We start from the raw sequence: 24,784 nt of genomic DNA, 5'->3' as shown, positions 1-24,784 counted from the left end.
GTGCGTATTGTATCTTTTCCAACTCTTTTATTTTCCATCTCTTTTTTCTTGGAATCTGAGGTGTGTTTTGGGGTAACATAACATTTGATTTTCCTAATCCATTCTGCCCATCTGGTTTTTGATTGCAGGCTTAATTAACTTGTGTTTAGTGTAACGACTGCTAAGGAGGAACTTATATCTACCGTTTTGGTATTTGATTTTATCTGTTCTATGTCTTTTTTTGTGTCTCTGTTCCTCTATTACTGCCTTCTTCATTGCTAAATGGATATTTTCCAGTATGCCATTTTAATTCTCTTATTCTTTCTTTTACTGTAATTTTAAATATTTAAAAATATGTATATTTTTAAGCAGGCTCCATGCTGGGTGGGGAGCCTAGTGCAGGGCTCGAACCCACAACCCTAAGATCAGGATCTAAGCTGAGATCGAGAGCCAGAGGCTTAACCTACTGAGCCACACAAGCATCCCTCTTTTACTGTATTTTTAAAATTTAGTTTCTTAGTGGTTGTACTAGGAATTAACACTCTAAGATTGATATTAATTTAATTACAATATTATTTAAAAACTTGGCTTCCGTGTAACTCTGTTACTTCCCCCTTCTTTTATGCTATTCTTTTCATAGACATTAATTTTTTATCATAAATGCTACAGTAGCACAGTTTTATAATTCTTGCTTTATACAGTTGTCTTTTAAAGATTTTATTTATTTATTTGTTTATTTATTTATTTTAGAGAGAGAAAGAGGGAGAGAGAGAGTGAGCAGAGGGAGGAGTACAGGGAGAGAGACAAGCGGATCAGGGCTTGATCCCACCATCCTGACGTCATGACCTGAGCCAAATTCCAGTCAGCTGCCTAACCAACTGAGCCACGCCCCCTGAGCAGGTGCCCCTGCAGTTGCCTTTTAAAACAGATAAGGGTGTAAAAGAATTATAAATGAAAGTGTGTTTATAATATTTTTTATATTTACTCGTGTAGTCATTTTTGCTTGTGTCCCTCGTTTCTCTGGGTGGATTCAATTTATTGTCTGGTGTCCTTTCATTTCAATCTAAAGGACACTCTTCTATTTCTGTAGGGCAGGTCGCTGGGCCTGGGATGCAGAAGGGATGACAATAACCCCTGTTAAAACATCACAGACCCCACTGTCTTACTGAAGTTCAACAACTCTTGGACAGGTGATTTGCTGTTCAATCCATGGCTTTTGTTAATGTCCAGGGTTCTGAAATGATCAATTTTGCTTGTGCCTCTGTTTTCGTTGTGTTTGTAGGAGAGTGAGTTCACCAGGGTCCTTACTCTGTGGCTACAGATGTCAATTGCCTTAGGAGCCATTGTAATGTCAGGTTTTTTTGTTTTTGTTACTGTTTTTGGTCATTTTGGGGTGGGGACCTGATGTAGTTTTAATGTCTAGGAAAAAATCCCCCTTTTTTTCCCTGAAAATTTCCTTAATTAATTTAGAATATATCTTGGGTTCAAGTATTTCTATTCTATTGTTTAGAGACATCAAATTGCACAGAAAATTAAGAAAAAAATAATTTGATAAATAAATAATAATAGTCACAAAAACACGCAGAATACACACTGACTTTCACAGGACATAAACAAACTGAACAGGTGAACAATAGAACTGTTATTTTGGGGACACAATTTCTAGAGTACTGAATTCATCCTTTGTTTAAAATGTGCTTTGTAATAAGGGCAACGGACTGCATTTTACCTCATTTGGAGCAGTGCTCTGGTTCCACCTAGTGTTACAAGTGAGTAAAGGCTACTCTGCTTTTCCTTTCCTTTTTTCCCCCTTATTATTCCTCCTCCTTATTCTTCACAACAGAATGATACCTGCCCCTGGAACTAATAATACACTGTATGTTAGCTAAATAGAATTTAAATAAAAATTTTAGAAAAGAAGAATATCTACTCCGTGAGCATCAGACTTAATCAATTGACATTTGTGGAATACTACACCTGAAATGTGTATGTAAATCATTCTTTTAAAGCACATATGAAGATTTACTAAACTGTCCATATTCTTTGTCACAAATCAAGTCTCAACGAATGACTGAAATCATTCAGAATATGTTGTCTGGAGTTAAATATAAAATCATAGATTATTATAAAATGTTCTTATATAAAATATATATATATATATGTATGTATATTTCCAAAGCAATATATTTCCAAATAACCCATGGGTTAAGGGAATCTCAACAGACACTAAGAAGTATTCTGAATATATATATATATATATATATATATAGAGAGAGAGAGAGAGAGAGAGAGAGCGCAACTAATACCATGGTTAGAGAAAAAATTATAGGCTTAATTACATAGGTTGAACCTATATAGGCTTACCTATATAGGTTCAACTATATATTAGGAAGGGTGACAAAAACCACATGAGTCAAGCATCCACCTCAAGATGTTTAAAAAAAAAAAAAAGAAGAGCAAATTAAGCTCAAATACAGTCAATGCCAGGAAAACAAATTAAGAATGTAAATTAACAAAATAGCAAAGACTTGATAGAGAAGACCAACACAATCAAATACCTGTTCTTTGTAAAGACTGGTGAACTTGAAAAATCCCTGATGAGTGAATCTAAAAGAACAAGGAGTGAATTTTAGGCATGAAAGCCACATATCACTGTGTATTTTTTAAAAAATCACAAGAGGATGGTATTAACAAATTTATGCCGATAAAGAAGAAAATTTGGGTGGGACAGGCAAATTATTTTTCAAAATTCAATTTACCAAAAAGTCAAAAGAAGTGAAATATTCGAATAGACCTAAAATTTCATAGATACCGGATTCAAAGCATAGTTGTTGTTTTTTTTTTTTCAAAGATCCCATTTATTTATTTGACAGAGAGAGAGATCACAAGTAGGCAGAGAGGCAGGCAGAGAGAGGGGGAAGCAGGCTCACCGCTGAGCAGAGAGCCAGATGAGCCAGATGCGGGGCTCGATCCCAGGGCCCTGAGATCATGAGCTGAAGGCAGAGGCTTAACCCACTAAGCCACCCAGGCACCCCTAGATACCTGATTCAAAATGCAACTTGAGTCTTCATCTGGGTTGGTTATTCTCTAGGCTGTTTTGTGATTTGTTTTTTATTTTGTGTTTTGTTTTTTATTTTCCCTTTCCTTTTCCCAGAGCTTGTTCCCTGTTCTCCAAAGCTTCCCCTCCCTTGTATATTCACTTATTTTGAGGAAACGTATTTTCCAGTAGCTCTGAGGATGAGTACACAGGAGTGTAGCAGGATTTGTGGTAACCTACAACCTTCAAACGATTAATAGATTTGGGGATGTTAAACCAACCTTGAATTCCTGGGATGAATCCTACATAATTATGCTATATAATATTTTCTACAGGTTACTGGATTCAGGTAGTGAAAGAGCCAATATTTTGCTGAAGATTTTGCTTTTGTTATAGAGGAACAAAGAATACTCTGTAGTTTTCTTTTCTTGTCATAGCTTCACCTGTTTTGATATCAGGGAAGGAGTTGATAAGTATTCTTCCTTCTGTGTTTCCTGAAAATGTTTGTATGTGATAATCACAAACTCTGTTAATAACCAAAATTCTCTTCTATTTTCCAGTTTCTCATCTTTATTAATGTGTTGTTATTTTAATCAATCCAATATTCCCTTGAATCTCATGGAGAAGATTAATTATAGTTTTTAAAGATTTATTTATTTATTTATTTTTGAGAGATGAGAGAGAGAAGGTACACATGGGTTGGGGAGGGGCAGAGGGAGAGAAACTTCAAACAGGCTCCCTGCTGAGTGTGGAGACTGATGGGAGGTTCGATCTCACAACCCTGAGATCATGACCTGAGCTGAAATCAAGAGTCAGATGCTCAACCAGCTGAGCATTACTCACCACCTGGTGGTGCTCCTGTGAATTATAATTTTTAAGGACCTCTCTTGTTTTCTCATGTGTCCTATTCTAGTGGGGACTATTTTCTGAGAATGGTTAGCCTTTGATTTTTTAAAAATTATTTTGATAATTTAAACATTTTTATTATTTTGCTCATGCTTATAAATGAGGTTCTCTAAATCGAAGAGGATTAATCCTCATTACCACCATGAAAGGTATCTAATAGTACCTCTGTGACAAATCCTATTAATCAAAAGCTGACACAACTTCTTCCATTTGGCCACATTCAGAGCCTTCTTGGAGCCCAAAGAGCCTTTCATCCAGAACAGTCAGTGAGCAAGGATGAGCCTCGCTGGGGCCCCCGAATGAGACGCAGGTGAACAACAAGGATCCTTGAGCACCAAAATGACGTCTTCACAAGGGTCAGTGGGTAGGCACATCAGGGTGAAGGCTGGATTCTTTTGGATACTTTTATCAGTTTTTCCTTGTCCCAGGCTCTAGACTACTCGTGTTTGTTCACTAGGGTCTGCTCTTGGACATAGCCATATTGTTACCCTTTGCTGGAACAATCTTCATGGTGTCCGTATCCACTGGGAGTAGCTGCCATTGATGGGCAAGGTAGTCGAGGAGCCTCAGGAAACCAAGGACATTGGGAATTTTACTGCTCTGCCAGGCCATCAGACTCCACCTAACTCCACTCCTCATGTTGTGGTAACTCGAACACAGCGGAGTCATTGCCCTGGCTCTGGCTGTATGGCCCACATTAGGGACTGCTAGACAGACACACTTTACTTAGAAGGTCGTTTCTACAGAATGAAACCTGGATAGGCCTCTGGACACAAAGGGGGGCTGTTCCAGTTCCCATATAAATTTTAATATTTCAACCCCAATTAATCCTAGTTCCATAATATTTGTTTTACATTACTTCCCTTAGCCCTAGCCAATGAGATCATGACCCACACTTAGTGCCAGTAAACAATGTCCAAGAATTCTATGTAGTGACCTGTCAAATGTTATTGAAAGGTCTTAATAAATGAAGGGATACCTCTTGTTCATCAACGGAAAAGCTCAACATTCAGAGGATGTCAATTCTCTAAAAACTGACTGGTAGACTCAGCTACAATCCCTCTGAAAATCCCACGAGTGTGCATGCGTGCATGTGTGTGTGTGTGCATTTGAGTGTGTGATAGGTATGTTGACCTATGCTGCCTTGCTGAGGGAACAGTATCAGCACAAGCAGAAAGGCATGAAGGAACATGGTGTGTGCAAAGATAGCATAAATAGTTTGGGTTTCCAGAGATGAGGTTGTAGGGATTTGGGGAAGTCAAGGCTTGGAGGGCACTTAATTGTTTTCTGTGTTTTGGGTTTTTTTTCTGCATGTGATGGAAAACATTTTAAGAAGGGGAAACCAGGTTGGATTTATGTTTTATAGAAATCACTCTGCCTTTCCCTTCACCTGCTCAGATCTTTGCTGCGGGCAACCAACTACATTCTCTGGGCTTCTGGGCACTATGACTTCCAGGTAGGTTTGGCCAACAGGAAGGAGAAGTAGGAGATCGGAAGTCTGGAGAAGAGGGGTCAGGGTATCCACGTGTTAGCCCCACTGTCACACCTCCCCCCATTGCCTGTCATGGGGTTTGCTAAGGCTCCACCTCTCTCCGGCCTGCGCTGCCATGGGTCTATCTCCTGCTGCCGATCCCTGACATCTTAACCCTGATGGTACTACCTCCAGTCCAGGAGTCCTGCTTCTGCTTGTCTCCAGCTTCATTGTCCATTGCCTAATTTCTCAGCATTCCCATTTGCCATGTAGGACAATCTCTGTTTGAAAGCCAGCCTTGCTCTTTCCCGCCTCACCCCCTCTCTGATCCCCGTAATTGACACATAGGGGGTTAGATTAGAGATAGGAAAATCCATTGGGAAGCCACTGAGATCGTTCGCAAGTGAGAAATCTTGAAGACCTGACCTGCTCCAATAAGGCTAGGGCAAAGCCTATCTAGTTAATAGTCACTTGGAGACACAATGATAGGACTTGATGATTGACTGAAGAGGGTGGTGAGAGAGGGGGGACATCTAAGACAGATCCTGGGTTCTAAATGATTAGGGGGTGGTAACTTTACCAACTGAGATCCAAAACCCTGAAGTACAGTAAATACCAACAGGAGAGAGGTCAATGAGAACGTCTGTGAACATGCTGAGAGCCCGGGGCGGGGGCAGCACCTACGGGGATATAAACCTGAAGTTCAGAAAAGAGATCAGAACTGGATATAGAGATTTCAGATGGTCAGCACGTGCATAATAGTTAACGCCAGGAGAGTAGATGAAGACTCTCCAGGAAAAGCAGAGTGGCAGAGAAGAAACATGCTTATCTCTGTCCCGCGCCAATTTGTCAAAAGGAACTTTGACAAACTTTGTTGACCTTGTACCTACATGTAGATTACATCTACCTTCATGGCCTCTAAGGGGTGGCTGACCTCGCTTGCCTCTTCTTCTCCACTCCCTGTTCATTCTTTTTAAATATAATGTTATTAGGCAACTGCCCCGGTCACTATCTGCAATCTTGAAGCTGCAGTGCCATAGGTCACTCCGAAGGACAATGTTCCTCCAAGGCACTCGACACTGTGGACCATCTCCTTCTTGAACTGCTCTTTGTTTGGGGATGACAGGCCCACCTTGGTCTACTCTTCTCTTCCCTGCTTTCCTCCTGCCCCTGCCTTTAACCCTTGTCACCCACAGTTGTCATGCTCCCTCCACAGTCTTTTCCAGGAGACTGTCATTCCCTTTCATGAACTCCATGCTGCCCCCACCCCAAGTCTGTATCCATATTTCAAGCTCCATAACCCTGCCCCACCTGCCAAACCCCACAATCAGTGTAGTCCTTTTTTCTCCCCCTCTAGACAGCCAATATTCCACAACTTGATTAATTTCATAGCATAGTCACTCCAACCCCAAATAGAAAGTCACTTAATTCTTTTGCCTCTACATCGAATTGTTCTCCAAGCCCTAAGTTATATTTCATCCCTCAACTTCACATCCACTCTCGCTGGCTCAGGTTCATGTCACATCTGTGCTTAAAGCCTTTCAGCAGCTGTCCATTGCTGAGGATAAGTTCTGAAACTTCATGTGGTCCACAAAACTGACCTTGCAACCTTGGGAGTTCTTGGGAATTTGAAACTGGCCCCCATACACTGAGGGTGAGGAGAGACCAAAGGAAGAGAGGCAAGCCACTCTAGATTGGGAGGTGGCAATTTTTCTTTTCTGTTCTTCTTTCTTTCTTTCTCCTTAAGATTTTATTTATTTACCTGAGAGGTAGAGGGTGTGAGCACAAGTGCACGAGCAGAGGCAGAGAGAGAAGCAGATCCCCACTGAGCAGGGAGCCCCACACGAGGCTCGATCCCAGGACACCAGGATCATGACCCGAGCCAAAGGCAGACGCCTAACCGACTGAGCCATGCAGGCACCCAGTGGGAGTTTTAATAAGCCAGGGAACTTATCTCTGTGGCTTGTCTTGCACAGCCACAAGATATCTGCTACTGTCCACCAGAATCTTAGGAGTTCACATGGAGGCCTTAACAGGGTTCAATTGTGTAAACAGTCCAGATGGTCTCAGGAATACATTGTTGTCTCAAGCCTGAATCCTTGATGTGGCTTCTAGAGTGAAAACGGTGGGTATTACATATATTCCATTATGGGTTGGGTGTGTGTGTGGGGGGGGGGTAAGGAGCCTCTGATAACCCTGGGCCCAGCTCTCAGGTCCATCAGGGATCATGACCTCTCGATGACCTCCTACCGAAGGATACACAGACACACTTCTATTATAGCACCCAGAACATTTTGTTGCAAGTTTTGTTTGACTTGTCTGATTCCTCTTGTAGTCTGTGCACTTCTTCATGGAAAGAATTATATTTTTACTGATATTTGCTTTCTTGATCTTCAACAAAATGACTGGCAGATAGAAGGTGTTCCATAAATATTGGATGAATCAGGTGCACATGACAGAGGGCACGCCTCTGGTGCATGAACAGACCTGTGCACATGGAAGGGATCCTTTAGTGTGGGGCTCCCTGTGGACTTGATGGATTCGTTCACTCATTAAGTATTTATAGAGCACCTGGTAGGTTTCAAGCATGAGCCATATCACAAACATCCACTTGGCTTTGAGAAAAAAGTCTTATTCGAATACAGAAAGCATTATTGCATTTTGGTTAGTCATTCTTGCAGATGAGTGCTGAAAAGATGAAAAAGTGGTTAAGCCTGACTGCATAGCACCAGGGTGAGACTTTGCTGCCCCCCAGTGGACTCTCCTGTTCCAGACCAGCTTCTCAGGATGGACCTCCTCTTGTTTAATTTCAGCATAGGAAGCCTGGCATGCCTGGCTTTCCCCAGCCTGGCATGCCTGGCTTTCCCCGGCCTGGCTCAGAGAGCCACCAGCAAATGCTGCTGCAGTCCAAAACGTGGCCAGGGAATATGCGGTGCCCACATCAGAGGGGAGATGTGATGTGTTTCCAACAGAGGACACAGGAAAGACAATGTTTGGGGACCATGGAGCTTCTAATCCTTGCTCTTGCCCAGAGGCCCTAACTGACACAAGGCTTTCTCTGCTCATTCCTGATCAAGCCAAGTTCCCTTTCATCTCCTCCATTTCCAAAACCTGTTCTCTGTGAGAACCTGGAACTCATTTACTTGAAGTTATCAATTACTACTAATAAGTTTCCTTTCCTCATTCAAAAGATGAGTTCTTCTTGATTTCGTTCTTGTCCAAAACCTGCTTTTAGAAGAGAATTAGAAATTGACCTACTATAAATTATAAAATAGTATAAAAGCTTAAAGATTATTAGTTCCCTGATATCTTCTAGAGGGTCTTCCTATCTAAACAGTATAAAAAGACAGACTAAGTTCTAAGTAGTCGATTGATGACTGGGATTATGTTAGAGGCAAACCGTAAAAAGACAAGTCTAACCGAGGCCCCTCAGATCATTCCAGAAAGGTTGTTATGTTCTTTATCTGCCAAGTTGGACAACCACAGAGGGGAGGAGGAGGAAAGGTCAGGGAGGCAACAGGATCAGTGCCAAGGGGGCAGGGAGGGCGTAGGCTGACTAATTGCACGTCTGAGGTCAGCGGTTAATTAAGGAGAGTGAACCTGTGCAGACATGCTCAGGAGGGAGAAATTACACTGAATGATGCGTGACAGGATCTTGGTTACATAAATATTTTTGGTGCAGAGAGCAAAAGGGGGAAAGGGAACAGAGCGTGTCTTGGTGGGTCTCTTCTGCATGAGAACACCTTTGATTTTTTCAGCCGTTCACACCCCCTAATTAGAGGATGCGGAGGAAAAGAGGGGGCTGCGGGCAGAGCCAGAAAGAGAGGTTGGAGGGACTGAGAAGTCCTTCCATCCCGCACGCGGGCCTGTCGGAGCGGGTCTGGGCGGGCGCTGGGCGGAGCCTGCGGAGCATCCTCGGAGCGGCCGCCCCTGAGCACCATGGGAAAATCCTTCCTCCCTCGGACATGGCGCCCACCTGCCCCGCGGCAGCAGCCGGGTCCGGCGCCGCGGTCCGCGGGTCGGGGCAGAAGAGCAGCTCGAGCCTCGGTCGCGGGGCGGAAGGGGAGGGCGGGGGCGGCGGCGGCGGCGGGGGCGGCGGGGGCGCCCGGGGGCCGGGCTGTTAGAGCCGCGGGCGCGCGGGCAGCGGCGGCGGCGGGCTGCGTGCGGCGGGGCGCGGCGGCCCCGGGGCGCAGCCGGCATGGTGTCCCAGGCGCTGCAGCTGCTCCGGCAGGGCGTGTGGGCCGCGCTCACCGGCGGCTGGTACCACGACCCCGAGCAGAGCACGTTCACCAACAGCTGCCACCTTTACCTGTGGCTGTTCCTGCTGCTGCTGCCCCTGGCCTTGCACCTGGTGAGTGGGGGTGGGGGTGGGGCGCCCGGGAGCCGTGAGGATGGAGGCAAGCGGGAGAGCGCCCCCCACACCTGCGGGCTGCCTCCTGATGGAAGGGGCTGGCGGCCGTTCTTAAGGGGTGGGGTCCAGAAGTGTAAACGTAGTGTTGTAAGATACAGGAGTCCCGGGGATGCCACGGACAGCGTGGGGCACACAGTCAGTAATGTCGTGTTAACTTTGTGCGGTGACAGACGGTGGCTGGATTTTCCGCGAGGACCCTTTCACACTGTGTCCAAATGTCGAATCACTGTGTTATGCACCACAAACTCATATCGCTCTGCGTGTCAGTTATACCTCAGGTTAAAAGAAGAGAGGTGAAATGAGGAAGGTCTTGGGGAATTTGGGGCAGAGGGAAAGGGGGCCAGGGACTCCCAGGCAGGAAAAGTAGAAAGGGCTTGGGGAGCTCTGGGACTCATTAAGAATTGATGCTGGCTGTTAGGATGAGTCAGGCTGCTTGTCGCTGGGGGAGGTTGAACCTGTTTTGGAGGTGGAAAGTCCTAGGCCTCCTGGCTGGTTAGCTGGGCATGCGAGTCAGAATGCAAAATGAATTGTGAAAAGCAAACCTATTTCAGTTGTGGATTTTGCCCCCCTCCCCTCTCTTCCTGCTTTGCTTTGAGAAGGCAGGTTCAATGATCAATTACTTAACTTCCAATTTCTACACCACTATGTAAAGGGATCTATAGATAGAAATAATAATGTGTAAAGCTAATGTAGTTTATGTCAAGTATTGCAGTACCTAGTTGGGGCTTGACACTTTAAGAGGGTTACCATAACCCTCCCCATACTTGCAGAATAACTACAGCGATGACCTTCTTGGGTAAATGAAATATACCTGACTGCTTATTTGAGAAGCTGTAAAGGTAAGGTGCTCCATGTCTTATTACATGTTATGTGTCAAGAATCTAATTTTGATATGTTTCTTAAAGGACTTTATTCCTAAAATGTAATTTAATCATGTTCTCCCAGAGGAAAATCTTCAGTAAGTTTGCATAGCTGATGACTTCCAAGTTTGCCTTTCTTTCTTTCTTTCTTTCTTTCTTTCTTTCTTTCTTTCTTTTTTCTTTCTTTCTTTCTTTCTTGACTTTATTTATTTATTTGATAGAGATCACAAGTAGGCAGAGAGGCAGGCGGGGGTAGGGGGAAGCAGGCTCCCCACTGAGCAGAGAGCCCCATATGGGGCTCGATCTCAAAACCCTGAGATCATGACCTAAGCCGAGCCGAAGGCAGAGGCTTAACCCTCTGAGCCACGCAGGCTCCCCTTGTGTTTACTCTTTCTGCATTTTATCCAGAGGATCAGAATTCTGGCTCTGAAATCAGGCTGCCTGGCTTAAACTTTGGGTTCACCTCTTACCAGTTCTGTGACCTTGGAGAAGTTACTTACCTTATCTTAATTTTCATTTCCTTAGCTGTAAAATGAGAAAAATAATATTACCACATATACAGAGCTGTTTTGGGACTTAACTGAGACACTTTTATTCATCTGACTGGTTGTCCCAGGATTGGACTCTCAGACTTGGTTTAAATTTCTGTTTTGGTTCATAGTACCTGTTTGGCCTGATGTTTGACCTATCCAAACCTCAGTTTTCTCAGCCTTAAAATGGGTGTGATAATGATCATATCACAGGAAAAATAAATAAATTTTCATATAAAAGGTATGAAGACGGAGAAGCTGACCCATATAAACCTTCAGTAAATGTAAGTTTCCTTCTTCTTCTATGACCTTATTCATTATTTTTTCCTGACCTACAGGTCTTGGTGTTTTCTCTTGGCCTAGAGGGGCAGCATAGCTGAGTAGTGAGGAACACAGGGTTGGATTCAGTCCTGGTTCTTCCACTTCCTGGTGATGTGAGCTTGAGTGAGCTTCCGCTTCCTGGTTTGTAAAGCAGGGATGAGAGTACCTCCTTCTAGGGCAAATATGAAGGTTGATTGGGTGAATGAATGAATAGTTGATTGAATGAATGAATGAAGGTACTTCTCAGTAACAGGCACATAGTGACTGCTCAGTAGAAACTGGGCTTTTTTTTTTTTTTTTTTTTTTTGCCCTCTTCTCTCATCACTCACTTGCCAGAATCTGTCCATCCTACTCTGTCTCAGCTCTCCTGATTTCCATTCAGCTAAAATTAATTTCTCTTCTCTCTTGCCCTTCTATCATTCTGTATTTGCTGTTAGCACAAAAGCACATTTTGTTTGTAAATGCTTTGTACTTCATTGCTGGAACCTGTATTTACCTCTCCTCCTAGATCAGGAGCTTTTTGAGAGCAGGGGTTTTGATTTTGTTGATTCATCTTGGTTTTTCTTGTTGCATCTAGCGAAGTGCCCTGCATTTGGTTAACACTGATCTCATAGATAATAAACTGGTACAAATAAAATCAACCTGCATCTGTCTTCCTGTTCCATCAGCATTATATAGTCCATCTCAGTATATATTTTGAGTATTTCTGGTCGTGAAAGCAATATATATTCTGCACATCTCAGCAACAACCATATTAGCATTTAATATATAGTCCTGCAGATATTTTTTTGGACATATGGGCTCATTTTTTAAATGTAAACTCCTTTTGAGATTTGATATATGCATGTGATCAGAACCCTTAATTTCTATCTAATTATGCTTTATTGAGTAGCTTGATTTCTGACTTGAATTTGTGAATAGGAAATTGTCCTTAGTTAAGTTTTTTTTTAAGGCTATTTAAAAATAATTTTTTTGTGCATCTGAAGAGTTTAGCAAGTAAAAAGCCAATAGCTTAAATGATTTTACTCTTATATTGGATTTTTTGGATCAAATGAGATATGCCAAAATTTTTGTATCTTTCTGCCAGTGTCCTTTCAAGTATTACAGAATATTTTTATGGGAGTGCTGTTATGCTACTTTTTAATATATCTTCCCAAAAATGCAAGTTAGCCTTTTATGTTTCTGGTTTTCTGGTCTCTGAAAGTGACTTCAGTCATAAAAGACCCTCCTTCTCCAGGGGAGGCTTCTGTTCTCTAGGTCTTGATGTTTAACTATCTTCTGAACTTCAGTGCTTGACTCTAATTGTTAAAATCTCTTTAGTTTGTTCTGCTTACAGGAACTTAGTTCAAAAAAACTACCTGGGTGCTCACTGATAGCAAAGAGTTACTTGAAGTTCTGTTATTTAAGGGGCCCTGGACTTTTCTGGTTTTTGCACAATTTGAGTTTAAACATGTTTAATCAATATGGTTCTACTGTAGGGAAAACCCGCCTTTTAATTTAAAGGGAACTTTGAGTATGTAAATTATAACTTCATTATTAATTATTGAGACAGACTTATCTCTGAGCCCTAGAGTTTACTTAGACCTCATGAGTAATGTGGAATAAACAAAAGATTATTTATTAGTAGTTACAAAGTATTTACATATTTTTGGGAAATGATGAACTAAAAGCATTAAGCCAATTTGGATAATTTGGAAAAGAGTTCTACTTTGATTTATTATCAGTGTCATTTTCTTTTGGACAAACTAAAAGATGCATTTGTCATTAGAGACACTTAAATGTTCACTTATTACACATGTTCTTGTCCTAATTTTTTTCGAGACAATGAACGGAAATTCATATGGGCTTTAGGACAGGAACACCACGGGCATGATTCTGACCCCGTGTCAGTTCTGACAGCATTGGCTCATGACCAAAGGCATCCCTGCTCTACCAGCTATCCATTACCTCCTTCCTCATGCCTCAGTTTTAGCATCTGTAAAATGGGGAGTATGGCTTTCATTTTAGAGATTTAGCAACTGAAATCCAGAAGGAGTGGGTTTCTTGCCCAAGGTCATCTAGACAAGGGGGTAAAATCCAGAATTTTAGTTGAGGTCCTGTTGTAACTGAGTTCTTGGTCTTCGCACAACGCTGTGCTGTCAGATTCATACACGTGAGAGCATGTGAACGCCCTCAAACAGTAGGTGCACATAAAGTGGCATTCTCATTGTCCTGGTGGCAGTATGATTGCCCTGAGCAGACGGAGAGTTGAGTAGTGGAAAAAATGGGGTGGTAACTTGGTATTTTTCAAGACCCCTTGCAGGGCAAAATTATATTTGATTTTCACAGAAAGCCTGTCTTTTATCTTGTGACTCTAGTTTTATGTTGCCTTTTTCTTTCTTTCTTTTTAAAAAAGGTTTTATTATTTATTTGACAGAGACAGTGTGTGAGCACAGAGGCAGCGAGAGTGGGAGAGGGAGAGGCAGGCTCCTGTGCTGAGTGCTGAGTGCTGAGCAGGGAGCCTGACACAGGGCTTGATCCCAGGACCCTGGAATCATGACCTGAGCTGAAGGCAGATGCTTAACCCACTAAGCCACCCAGGCACCCCTCATTTTCTTTTGTTTTAGCTAGACTTTAGCTCTGTTTCCAGTTCTGCTTTTTGATTTAGTGTTAGAATCTTCCTTTGATAGGAACCACTTCATTTCCAGTTGCTGTAATTATCAAACGGGATTACCTATCTTGTGCCAGTGTAGCACTAGGCAAAAAGTAACCACTCCATGCATGCGAGCTGTTACAACTGGTCAACCACTCTGCCCTTATAGTCTGTAGCCAGTTCTCCATTTGCGTACATAACAGTTTTTCCTTAGGTTTTGCATTTCTTTGTACCCCTCCTTCCACTCCCACTTCTAACATCTAAGATGCCTTTGCATGAATTATGAAAAGTTGGTGTGTTCCAGAAGTGACCTTTTCCTGGCTCGGGACTTGGGGACCAGACCTCAGCCACCATTTGACCCTATCAGATGGAGGAAGCCTTTGTGCAAGACGCAAACTGCACAGCCTTATGTGGCAGGCCTGGCTGGGTCTGCTTGGTCATTTTCACCATGTTACATGTACTTCCCATGCTGCTATCCCCAAAACGTTACCTCTCATCCTTGTCAGTCTTAGTATTTATATATTCAATTTTTCCATAAAGAAGGCTTTTTGTGCTGTGGAATCACAGGGACCATACTATCTCTCTTTTGACTCTGAGAAGCTTGTTATCTGGTCCTTTGACTTTTGGGGGTTTATTTATTCTCACCTGACCCTTTGTATTTTTCCATAATTTACTTGCATGTCTGAGCCTCCTTCCTTCTGCCCTCGCCTGTCTACAACAGACAAGGGTTGGAGGTGAAGCAGCTGTAACTTGCAGATGCTTAAAGGCCTTCTTTCCTGGCCCTGGGCCTCGGGAGAGGTGCAGATCCAAGTCTTCTAGATTTGGGCTCAACGCCATCCCATGCAGTTCTCTTTAAAATTCTGCTGTTCCATGGGGCGCCTGGGTGGTTCAGTGGGTTAAGCCTCTGCCTTTGGCTCAGGTCATGATCTCAGGGTCCTGGGATCGAGCCCTGCATGGGGCTCTCTGCTCATCAGGGAGCTGCTTCCCTGCCCTCTCTCTCTGCCTGCCTCTCTCTCTGCCTGCTTGTGATCTTTGTCTGTCAAATAAATAAATAAAATCTTTTTTTTTTTTTTTTTTTTGGCTGTTCCAGGTGGCTCTTGGGACTGTGTGTGCACAGTCTTGGCTCCGTGAGGACTTTACCTTCCTGGGGCCAGCTCTTTCACTAGGGGTGTCCATCCATCCGTGGGGTATCCCAGGGCTGTCATCTTCGACCTCTCCAAGGTCATAACCCCTTGGCTGATGATCGCCACCCTTCTGCAGAATTCCTCCTGCTCACCCTCGTCTCCGGCCACTTAACCACATGGGTGTTGTGGGCAGGTTACATTTTGTGTCTGTGGCAATGGAACCAGCACTTGCCTGGCCCTGGGATGTCAGCCTCTGGAGCACCGTCCAAAAATAGTGCTCTTTACCCCTCTCTTTCTGTTCTAGTATTTCAAGTTCATGACTAATTTTCTGGCGGTTAAATTTATGTCTCCCAACCCACCCCCACTTCCCTTGGAGCTTTTTGAGATTTCTCCCAATTAGTAACTAGTTATATTTGGATGCTGCCTCCTCAGAGGTACTGTTAGTTTTTCCGATTGTGATGTCTAATACTTTAATACCCTTGATGGGTTTTTGTTCTGTTTTGGTTTTTGGGTTTTTGTTTGTTTGTTTGTTTGCAGGGAAGTTGACACTTGGTAAGTAATGATTGTTTTCCTGATTTTAACCTCTTGGTCTCTCAGATGGTTACTTTGAAGTTTTAACCACTTTATCCTGTCTGAATCTCTTTTCCACATCCCATGGAAGAAAAACATGGAAGTAAAAACAGTTCTTAGTGGTACTCAGATTTTCCCCTTGTTTTCTGATAAATCTTTCCCCTTTAACGTTTCTTGTATTATTATTATAAACTAGGCAATAGCAACAGCCGATGCTCTCCAAACACATACAGGGCAGGCCCTCTCCTAAGAGCTCTGCAGGCCCTCAGCTACCTCATCCTCACAACCCAGAGAGCCACTGCCCTGATTCCCATGTTACGGTCGATGTCATTGGCACAGAGAGGGTGGCTGACCTGCATCAGGGCGCACGGCCAGTTGTGACCTAACCCGAGGGACAGTCCCAGCAGCTGGTGCTCATACCAGCCGGCCCAGCCACCTGATAAGGTCACTTCACAACACGGGCGTCTACATCCTGCATGTGGGCATGGAGAGGTACAAACTCCGAAAATGTGCAAAAGACCATCTGGAGAAAAGTTAACTTCCCCCTTGTCTTTAGTATCTCATCTGAGAGGCCAGCACCACATATGGGCTCTTGTGTGTGTTCCAAGGATATTTTATCCACGGTGGTGGGGGGGGGGGGAAGTTTGGTGTGGGGGTACTGGGCTGAACCATAAAGCAGCCTTATTTGTCCTCTGTTGCCCTTATGGTTTGCTCTCGATTAAGGGTTTTTTTTTTTGCTCCCGGATAAAAGCATGCACAAGCCCCAGGACTCAGCTTACAAGTAATAAAAGTCATAGAGATGTTTTAAGGAACAAAACACAGACTAGATTGAGATTTCAGAATGTCCCATTCTGTATGGTGATCAAAGCTCCAACCATTCACTAAGGATGGTACACTGGGTCCCATTCTCCCCTTCCCTCACATGTTGGTTGATGTTTCTGATGCTTTTAGTCTTGATGAGCTGGAAAGTTCTTTGTTGACTGGCACAATGCTAAGCTGACTCTGGGCTCTAGAAGTCTGGCACGGGTTCCCTGCTGCACCTCTCTGGCAAGGCCTTCCCCAGGTTCTTTGGAGACCCTGTTCTCCTTGCCAGCACTCTGTCCCTTACAGGACACGGTTTCTCAGAATTGGCAGTTCACCAAAGTGGCTTCTGCAGGAGTCATACTCCATTCACATTCTCCTTCTCACTTCCCTCTCAAACTGGGGGGACTCATAGTGAGTCTCTGAGTGGTCCCACGGCAGTGTTGCTGTCTTGATTGGGGTAGGTGCATAGGACTCACTGAATACCATTGGTCCCCTCCAAAACCCTTCACAAGTCCTCTCTCTCTGGCCTATACTGCATCTCCATTTTTGGTGAGAGATTTCAGAGTATTCTAATTCACTTTCATAACCCATTTAGAAGTTTCTAGATGTGGTTTTACCAGAAGTTGGTTGGAATCCAATTTTTATCCCATCTTGGCTTTTTGTCAACACGTCCAAGTGAAAATTTTGTTATAAACATATGCAGTCATTTGTATCTATATTTTTATTTTTCCACTTTATGGAACATCTCAGACATCAATACATAAAGAGGTACATCATTATTTTTGATGCTCATATAGTTCCACTGTATGAGTAAAGGGTGATTTATTTGACCTATCTCCTGGGAAGGATACTTAGATTTTCATATGACCTTTACCCTAATGTGAATATTTGGCTATTTGTATTGAGTTTCATTGAATATCTGAACATATATACGTCAGTCTGGATGTGCTAGTTTGTGCTGATCTAACAAATAATCTTAAAATGTCTTTGACTTTACCAAGTTTATTTTTCATTCTATTATATGTCCAACATGATCAGTAGGGGGTGGGAGGCATGGTTAGCTGGGGGTCCTGCTCACTGCAGGCATATAGGCACCTTGGCTAATAGAATCTCCATTTTGGGTTGGCTACGGGTCTTCTACCCCTCATCCCCACCCTGGCTGATCATTGCCAGTCACTGTGATGGAGGGAGGGAGAAAGAGAAGGTCATGCAGTCACTCTTGAAGATCCTGCCTGGAAATGGCAAATACCTCTGCACTCAGACTTCTTTTTCAGGGCAAGTTGCATGGTCACACCTAACTCCAAAAGGAGAGGAAAGTGCAGTCGTACCCTGTGTCCAGGGAGGAACTGGATATATTTGTTGGGCAGCACTTATATCTATGCCAGCAAACAAAGGGCCAGAACTGAGGGGTACTGGGGAGTCAGCAGACAAAAGATAGATGGCCATTTCTCCTCATGAAGTCGGGAGAGAAAGGCAAACAGGCATAAATAAAATAACGACAGTTGTTATACGAGAAGCACAAAGTGCTGTATAGTGAAGATGGAAGACCCCATCTTGGCTTTTGTATTTAGGGAAGGTTTCCCAGAGGAAATGGCTTCTGATCTGAGACCCGACAAATGCCTACGGACTTAGCCATGCAAAAAACTGGGTAGACGGCGAGGAATTGGGATCAAATTCTCAATATAGTGAGACACATGGATGCTGTTTTTCTGTTTTTTGTTTTCTTTCAGGTTTTTGGTCAAATTTGAAGTAGGATATTACTTTTTTTTTCATGCTATGCATCTTTTTTTAAATTTATTTTTTATTCATTTTCAGCATAACAGTATTCATTATTTTTTCACCACACCCAGTGCTCCATGCAATCCGTGCCCTCTATAATACCCACCACCTGGTGCCCCCAACCTTCCCCCCCCACCACTTCAAACCCCTCAGATTATTTTTCAGAGTCCATAGTCTCTCATGGTTCACCTCCCCTTCTTTTTTGTTGCCTACATTTTATCTTTGAAAGCTTCTTGTGCACAAAAAAGTTGCAAAAACACTGAATGGATACTATATGCCCTTCACTTAGATTCACATTCTTAATAATTTAATAATAATTTGCCACATTCCTTTCATCATTCTCTTAGTATATTTATATGTTTTTTTGATTCTGCTGTATCATTTCAGAATGAGTTGCAGGCATCAGACTCTCCTGGGGTTCCTGGATGACTCAGTTGATTGAGCCTCCGACTCTTAATTTCAGCTCCGGTCGTGGTCTGAGTCCAGGGATGGAGCCAGTGGTGGGCTTTGTGCTTAGTGGGGGGTTTGAGGATTCTCTCCCTCTTCCTCTGCCCTTTCTCTCCCTCTCTTAAATAAATGAATTAAGAAAATATTTCTTTAAAAAAGGACACTTTCTCCCTAAAAAATGTCAGCAGGTATATCTTAAGGGGAAAGACATTCTCCCACATAATTATCATGTGCAAAAAAATGTATTAATCTAATGTTGTCTAATGTATAATTCCCGTCCAGTTTTCTGTTTTCCCAATAATGCCCTGCCTAGCTGGAGCTTTTTTTGTTTTGCTTTTCTGTTTCCAGGATTTAATCAAGGGTCATACATTGCTTCTAGTTGTCATGTCTCTAAATTGCATTGTATTCTAGAAGGAGCTCTTCAAAACTTTCTGTTTTCTTTTATGGCATTGAAAGATGTTTTGCAGACTGTTCCTTAATTTGGATATTTTGGATCATTTCCTTGAGATTAGATGTGTGATTATGCTTTCTTTGGCATGAAATCTGCATAAGTAATATATCCTTGTCATGCATAACATCACAAATACGTGATATCATTTTATGACTGTAAGTGCTGGTAAGTCTGGTCACTGGTTAAGGGGGTGTAACCTACATTAATCTATTATAAAGGTACCTATTTGTTCTTTTGTATTTAATAAGTAATCTGTGAGGAGAAATCTAGAGGCAGTATATATTATTGTATTCACCCAAATCTTTCACTCAATGGTGGTAACCTGCTTTGATTCTTGCCTAAAATAATTATTGCAATGGTGGTTGCAAAACAGTGATTTTCTATTTATTGGTTTTCTTCTGTAAAGAAAAGCCCCCCCCCCCCCCGCACCCCGTCCCAGTAGTTTTGTTGTGCTTGGTAGAGCTCCTAGACTCATGTTTTTTTAATTCAATGGGTTAAAATCTGTTCCTATGATCATTTTTTTTTGATACTCAAATTACACATAATTTGGCAAGTGGGACTTTCTTGCAGCAGTTTCTGCAAACTTTGGATACGTCCCCAGCAGGTTCTGAGTACTTTCTTGCTTTCTGGCTCAGCAAGATAGCCAGGCTTAGACTTTTGCCATCCTAGCCCTGGGAAAAATAGCTGTTTTTCTAAGGAGGCTGAATCATTTTAGTGGGCAATGGCATTTGGAAACAAGTTTGAAGGCAGCAGTATTTGTGTTCATTACTACTGGATTGTCTTTACTTTGGGATCCTTTTAGTAGACAGCTGAGGGAGTCTATCTATTTCTGTATCCATCTGCCTATTGAGACTTTATTCTGAAACCTTTAATCTGATACAAGTCAAAGGATTCTTCCTCTCCTTTACTCCTTACACATTTGTACTTTTTCCCACAAGGAGCACTCAAGTTGCCAAAAATTTAATTTTTTTCCATCTCGAAATATTCACAGAAAGTACTACTCCCATACCGCTATGAAAATAAAATCTTTCAGTAAAGTGCAAAATTGCTCTGAGCTTTTAACTATTATTGTTGAAGAATATGCCAGTAGTGCGTTACGAGAGTGTTGTGTTCTAAAGTTATTTGGATGGGTGGCTCAGTAGGTTAAGTCTGACTCAGGCTCAGGTCATGACCTCAGGGTCTTGGGATCCAGCTCAGTGTTGGGCTCCCACTCAATGGGGAGTCGACTTGTCCCTCTGCCCACTCACGCACATGCGTGTGCACATGTGCTACTCTCTCTCTTAAACAGTCTTTAAAAAAATAAAGTTAGTTGGATTAATTATTTGAAAGAATGTTTTAATTGGGATTTAAAATTGTGTTAGTTCCAGGTGTACCACACAATGATTTGATATTTGTATGGGAGTCATTCTTTACTTCTGTATTTGATTTGTTTTCGTAAGTACATTGTCAGTTTGATGTATGTTTAGGTCCATTTGTGAATTTATAATTTAAGTGTTTTCCCTTCATCCTTGTTGATTTAATAATTTTTGTAAGTATAAAATCTTAACGTGGTTCAGAAAACACATTTCAAAGATATGTTGTTTTACTTTATAAGAAATTTTCTCTGGCTGCTGGGTGGAAGGTAGATTAGAGAAAAAGCAGAAATAGAAGGGGACATTCAGAGGCTTTTTTAGTGGCTTAGCCAAGAGATGGTGGCATTAAGAGGGAGGCACTTGAATTGTATTTTCATAAGATTTAGTGATACGTTCATTTTGGGGGTGGAAGAGTGAAGATGAGGGAGGAATCAAGGTCATCTGGTTTGAGCAGCAGCTGTATGAGCTTCCATTGCCGAAGATGGGAGAGGTAGGAGAGGACAGTTGGTGGGAAGAGCAGGGAAACCAAACATCTAATTTCATACATATTAATTTGGAGTTTCCTTCTAGGTATCAAAGTGGAGATGTTGAACAGATAGTCAGATAGTCAGATATAGATGTTGAGTAGATAGTCAGATATAGAAAGCAAGAGTAGCTAGAGATTAGAATTTGAAAATCATCCATGTAGAGATTCTATTTACTATCAAGGGACTAAGTGAGAGCTCCTAGAGAAGATGTGGAGAAAGAGGGAAGATTTGATCTCCAACTCTTTACCTCTTTCTGCAGGCAGTAAAAACGTCTGCCTTGTTGTTCCCTGCTTCTTCTCAAAACACCATATCTGAGTTTATTATTCTGTGGTATTGATGAACATAGATGATGGTGATGGTGACAAGTAATACTAACATTTCGGAGCTTATTACATTTCAGAAGGTGAGGTCCAAGGAGCTCTTTGTAGACGTAGGGCAAACAGGTGGTATGGGTGAGTCAAGGAAAAAACTGGAGACCATGGCATCTTGCATTAAATGTTTCCCTTTACAGACATTGACAAGAATATTCTCAGTGGCGTGCTCGGGAGTTGAAGCCAGATTGCTATGCGTTTCAGAGGCAGTGGGAGGTGAAGGAGTGCAGACAGCTGGTGAGGACGGTTCTGTCGTGTGGGGAGCAGAGAAATGGCACAATATCTGGGGAGAAGTTTGGATTCAAGAGAGGCTTATCCCTCCACTAACTGCAGGAGGGTGGAGATGCAATCTGACTTCTCCTCTGCTGCTGGTGTGGTGCTTTATACCACTCTCTCTTTCCATTAATGGAATCTAACTTGGTAAGAAAAGACACAGTTTTGATAGTGCATATACAGTTTGTGGTCAGGCTTATTTCAGTATACTCACTGCAACGTTGCAGCCAGGATCCAGATGATTAAACATGGGGTTTGAAAACCCTGACATTATTCTTTGTGTTGGATTTCCTTGAAGTTCAAATCTGCTGTTGTTTCCAAGATAACCTTTAACTATTTATGTGACAATTACATGTTTTTTGGTGGCATTTGTGTAATAATTATATACTTTTCCCACATCATGGGAAACTTGTACTTTAAGAAGACCATTGGCTCAAATGAAAATAATTTTAACTCTTTTATTGATATTGATTGATCTTAAATATGGAAGTTTTAGACTATGAGGGACCTGAGTAATTTTTTTTTATATTGGATCCCGTGGATGGTTTAGTTCCTTCCCTCAAAATCTTTATCATCTCAAAAAAAAAAAAAAATCAAGAGAACCAGTGCTTATTTGCCTTTGGTCTTCCTCATCTTTTAATAACATCTTCTTCCTTTCAAGATGGCAACTAGATTCTAGATAATCAGGGGAGAATGAAAATCCCTGACTATAGGAAATATCTCTGACACAAATATTTTCTCTAGAAAACAACTTTCTTGGCTTATTTCATAATTATTTTTTGATTGATATAATATTATATTATAAAATATAGATATTATATATTACAATAATATATAAATGATGTATGATACATATTATTATAATATAATACAATAATAATATTGATTATTATTAATACTCCCGACTGTCTACACAGATAATAAAAACATTTGCTCTGTTGCCCTTTTCTCTATCATGAAACATCTTTTTTTTTTTTTTTTAAGATTTATTCATTTATTTGACAGAGAGATCACAAGTAGGGAGAGAGGCAGGCAGAGAGAGAGGGGGAAGCAGGCTCCCTGCCTAGCAGAGATCCAGATGCGGGGCTTGATTCCAGGACCCTGAGATCATGACCTGAGCCATAGGCAGAGGCTTAACCCACTGAACCACCCAGGGGCTCCTATTGTGAAACATCTTATCTGAACTTTTTATTCTATGATTTGATTAATGATGCATAGATAAGGATGATGATGGTGGTGATGATAAGTGACACTAACATTTGAGTGCTTATTACATTTTGGAAAACATATGAATAAAATAATTAACAACCTGTTAAGAACTATTATTCCCATCTCACAGAAGAAACAGATTTAGAGAGGCTAAATAACTTCCCCAAGTTGTAAAATTGTGAAAATGAGAAAAATTTAAAACATATAGACATACATTACTATCATAAATATTGATTTATTCACTAATATTTTTGAGTAACTATTTGCTGGATACAAGGCTGGGTGTTGGGAGTATAGTGGAGAACAAGTTGGATCTGGCCGTTGTCCTCATGGAACTTATTACTCTTGCATGACTCTTAGGAATAATTAAGAATAAAGAAAGAAAATATAAACACCTTAAAGGGACACAAACAGAGAGTTGACACAGAGAAATATACCTAGGTACATACATATATAACCCATAAGCATGTGAATGATTATTTTACTAATAATCCAAAGAGTCCATGTTAAAATAATGTGATTTTGGAATGTCTAGATAGCAGAGATTTAAAAGATAGCACCTAATGCACTTTAAAAATAATTAATTAATTAATTTTTTGAGAGAGAGAGAGAGAGAGAGACCATGCATGAGTGGGTGGAGGGCCAGAGAGAGAGAAAGAGAATCTTAAGCAGACTCCCAGCTGGGGTGGGGAGCCTGATGTGGGACTTGATCTCAAGCTCCTGAGATCATGACCTGAGCTGAAATCATGAGTCAGTGAACCACCCAAGCATCCCCACTTAATGTATTTTAAATAAATAGCCATTCTCAAGAATTTAGAGGCACGTATGTACAAGGTGAGTCACCAGAGCACTATTTATTATAGCAAAGGACTAGACACAGACCTCTATTGATATGGAGCTGGCTGATGAATTCTGGTATGTCCACATAGCAGAGTGCTGTGCAGTTAGAAGAACGTGGTTGAGGAAGTAGACTGCTGTAAAAATGATCTCCAGGACCCACTCTTGTGGGGAAAAAAAATAGTAGAAGCTATGTATAGACTAGAAAGGAGGAGGGAAATATGAAGCATGTATCCAGCTGCTTATGTTCCACATAAGGACATACATATAGAAGACACAATAAAAGAATAAATTTTTAAAAATTGATAAAAAATAAGCTGAGGGAAAGAATGGGGGAAGGCAACAGAGTTAGCAACAAGAAATGAACTTGTTTCCTAATTTGGTGGCTCACTCAAAAAATATTTTAAATGACTTTAAACACAGAACTTCTGGGGACCCTGCGTGAGTCCTTCGATTAAAGGTTTGCCTTCAGCTCGGGTCATGAACTCAGGTCCTGGGATCAAGCCCCACATTTGGTTCTCTGCTCAGTGGGGAGTCTGCATCTCCCCACCCCCACCCTTCACCCCCGCTCATGCTCTTTCTCTTGATCTGCTGTCTCTCCCTCTCAAATAAATAAATAAAATCATTAAGAAAATAAACACAGAGCTTCAAAGCCTAGGGGTATAATCTAAAGACAAAACAACTACAAAGAAATCTTAAATTGACTTTCGTTTTCTTACTGCCCTCATAAAATTTTATATTATTATTTTGAAATTTTATGATATATATATGTAAAGAAAATAAGAAATCATGTTATTATTTTGAGGAATCACAATTTTGACAATGAAAGGAAACATATAAATCAAATCCCAGAAGTTACATAGATCCTTGTCATCTTTCATTTGAACTGGAAA

General features: G+C 41.7%; 1 protein-coding gene and 1 long non-coding RNA gene across 2 annotated transcripts in view; both read left to right on the top strand.

The window, feature by feature from the left end:
* Positions 1–1,084: 1,084 nt before the first annotated feature.
* On the top strand, positions 1,085–1,749 carry LOC309858938. Its single transcript, XR_014308450.1, has 3 exons — positions 1,085–1,169; positions 1,262–1,334; positions 1,689–1,749. It is a non-coding gene; the product is annotated as an uncharacterized lncRNA (long non-coding RNA).
* A 7,800-nt stretch (positions 1,750–9,549) lies between these two features.
* The window catches only part of PCNX2 (pecanex 2), a 285,897-nt gene continuing 270,662 nt past the window's right edge, over positions 9,550–24,784 (top strand). Inside the window, exon 1 of the mRNA XM_082718946.1 lies at positions 9,550–9,744. Within this exon, the coding sequence (XP_082575072.1) occupies positions 9,592–9,744 (153 nt within the window). The 5' untranslated portion in view covers positions 9,550–9,591. The remainder of the gene's footprint in view (positions 9,745–24,784) is intronic.

The sequence above is a fragment of the Mustela nivalis genome (genome assembly GCF_964662115.1).
Source record: "Mustela nivalis genome assembly, chromosome: 2".
Lineage (NCBI taxonomy): Eukaryota > Metazoa > Chordata > Mammalia > Carnivora > Mustelidae > Mustela > Mustela nivalis.
The sequence above is the reverse complement of the archived record's forward strand: the minus strand, read 5'-3'. Positions and strand labels throughout refer to the sequence as shown.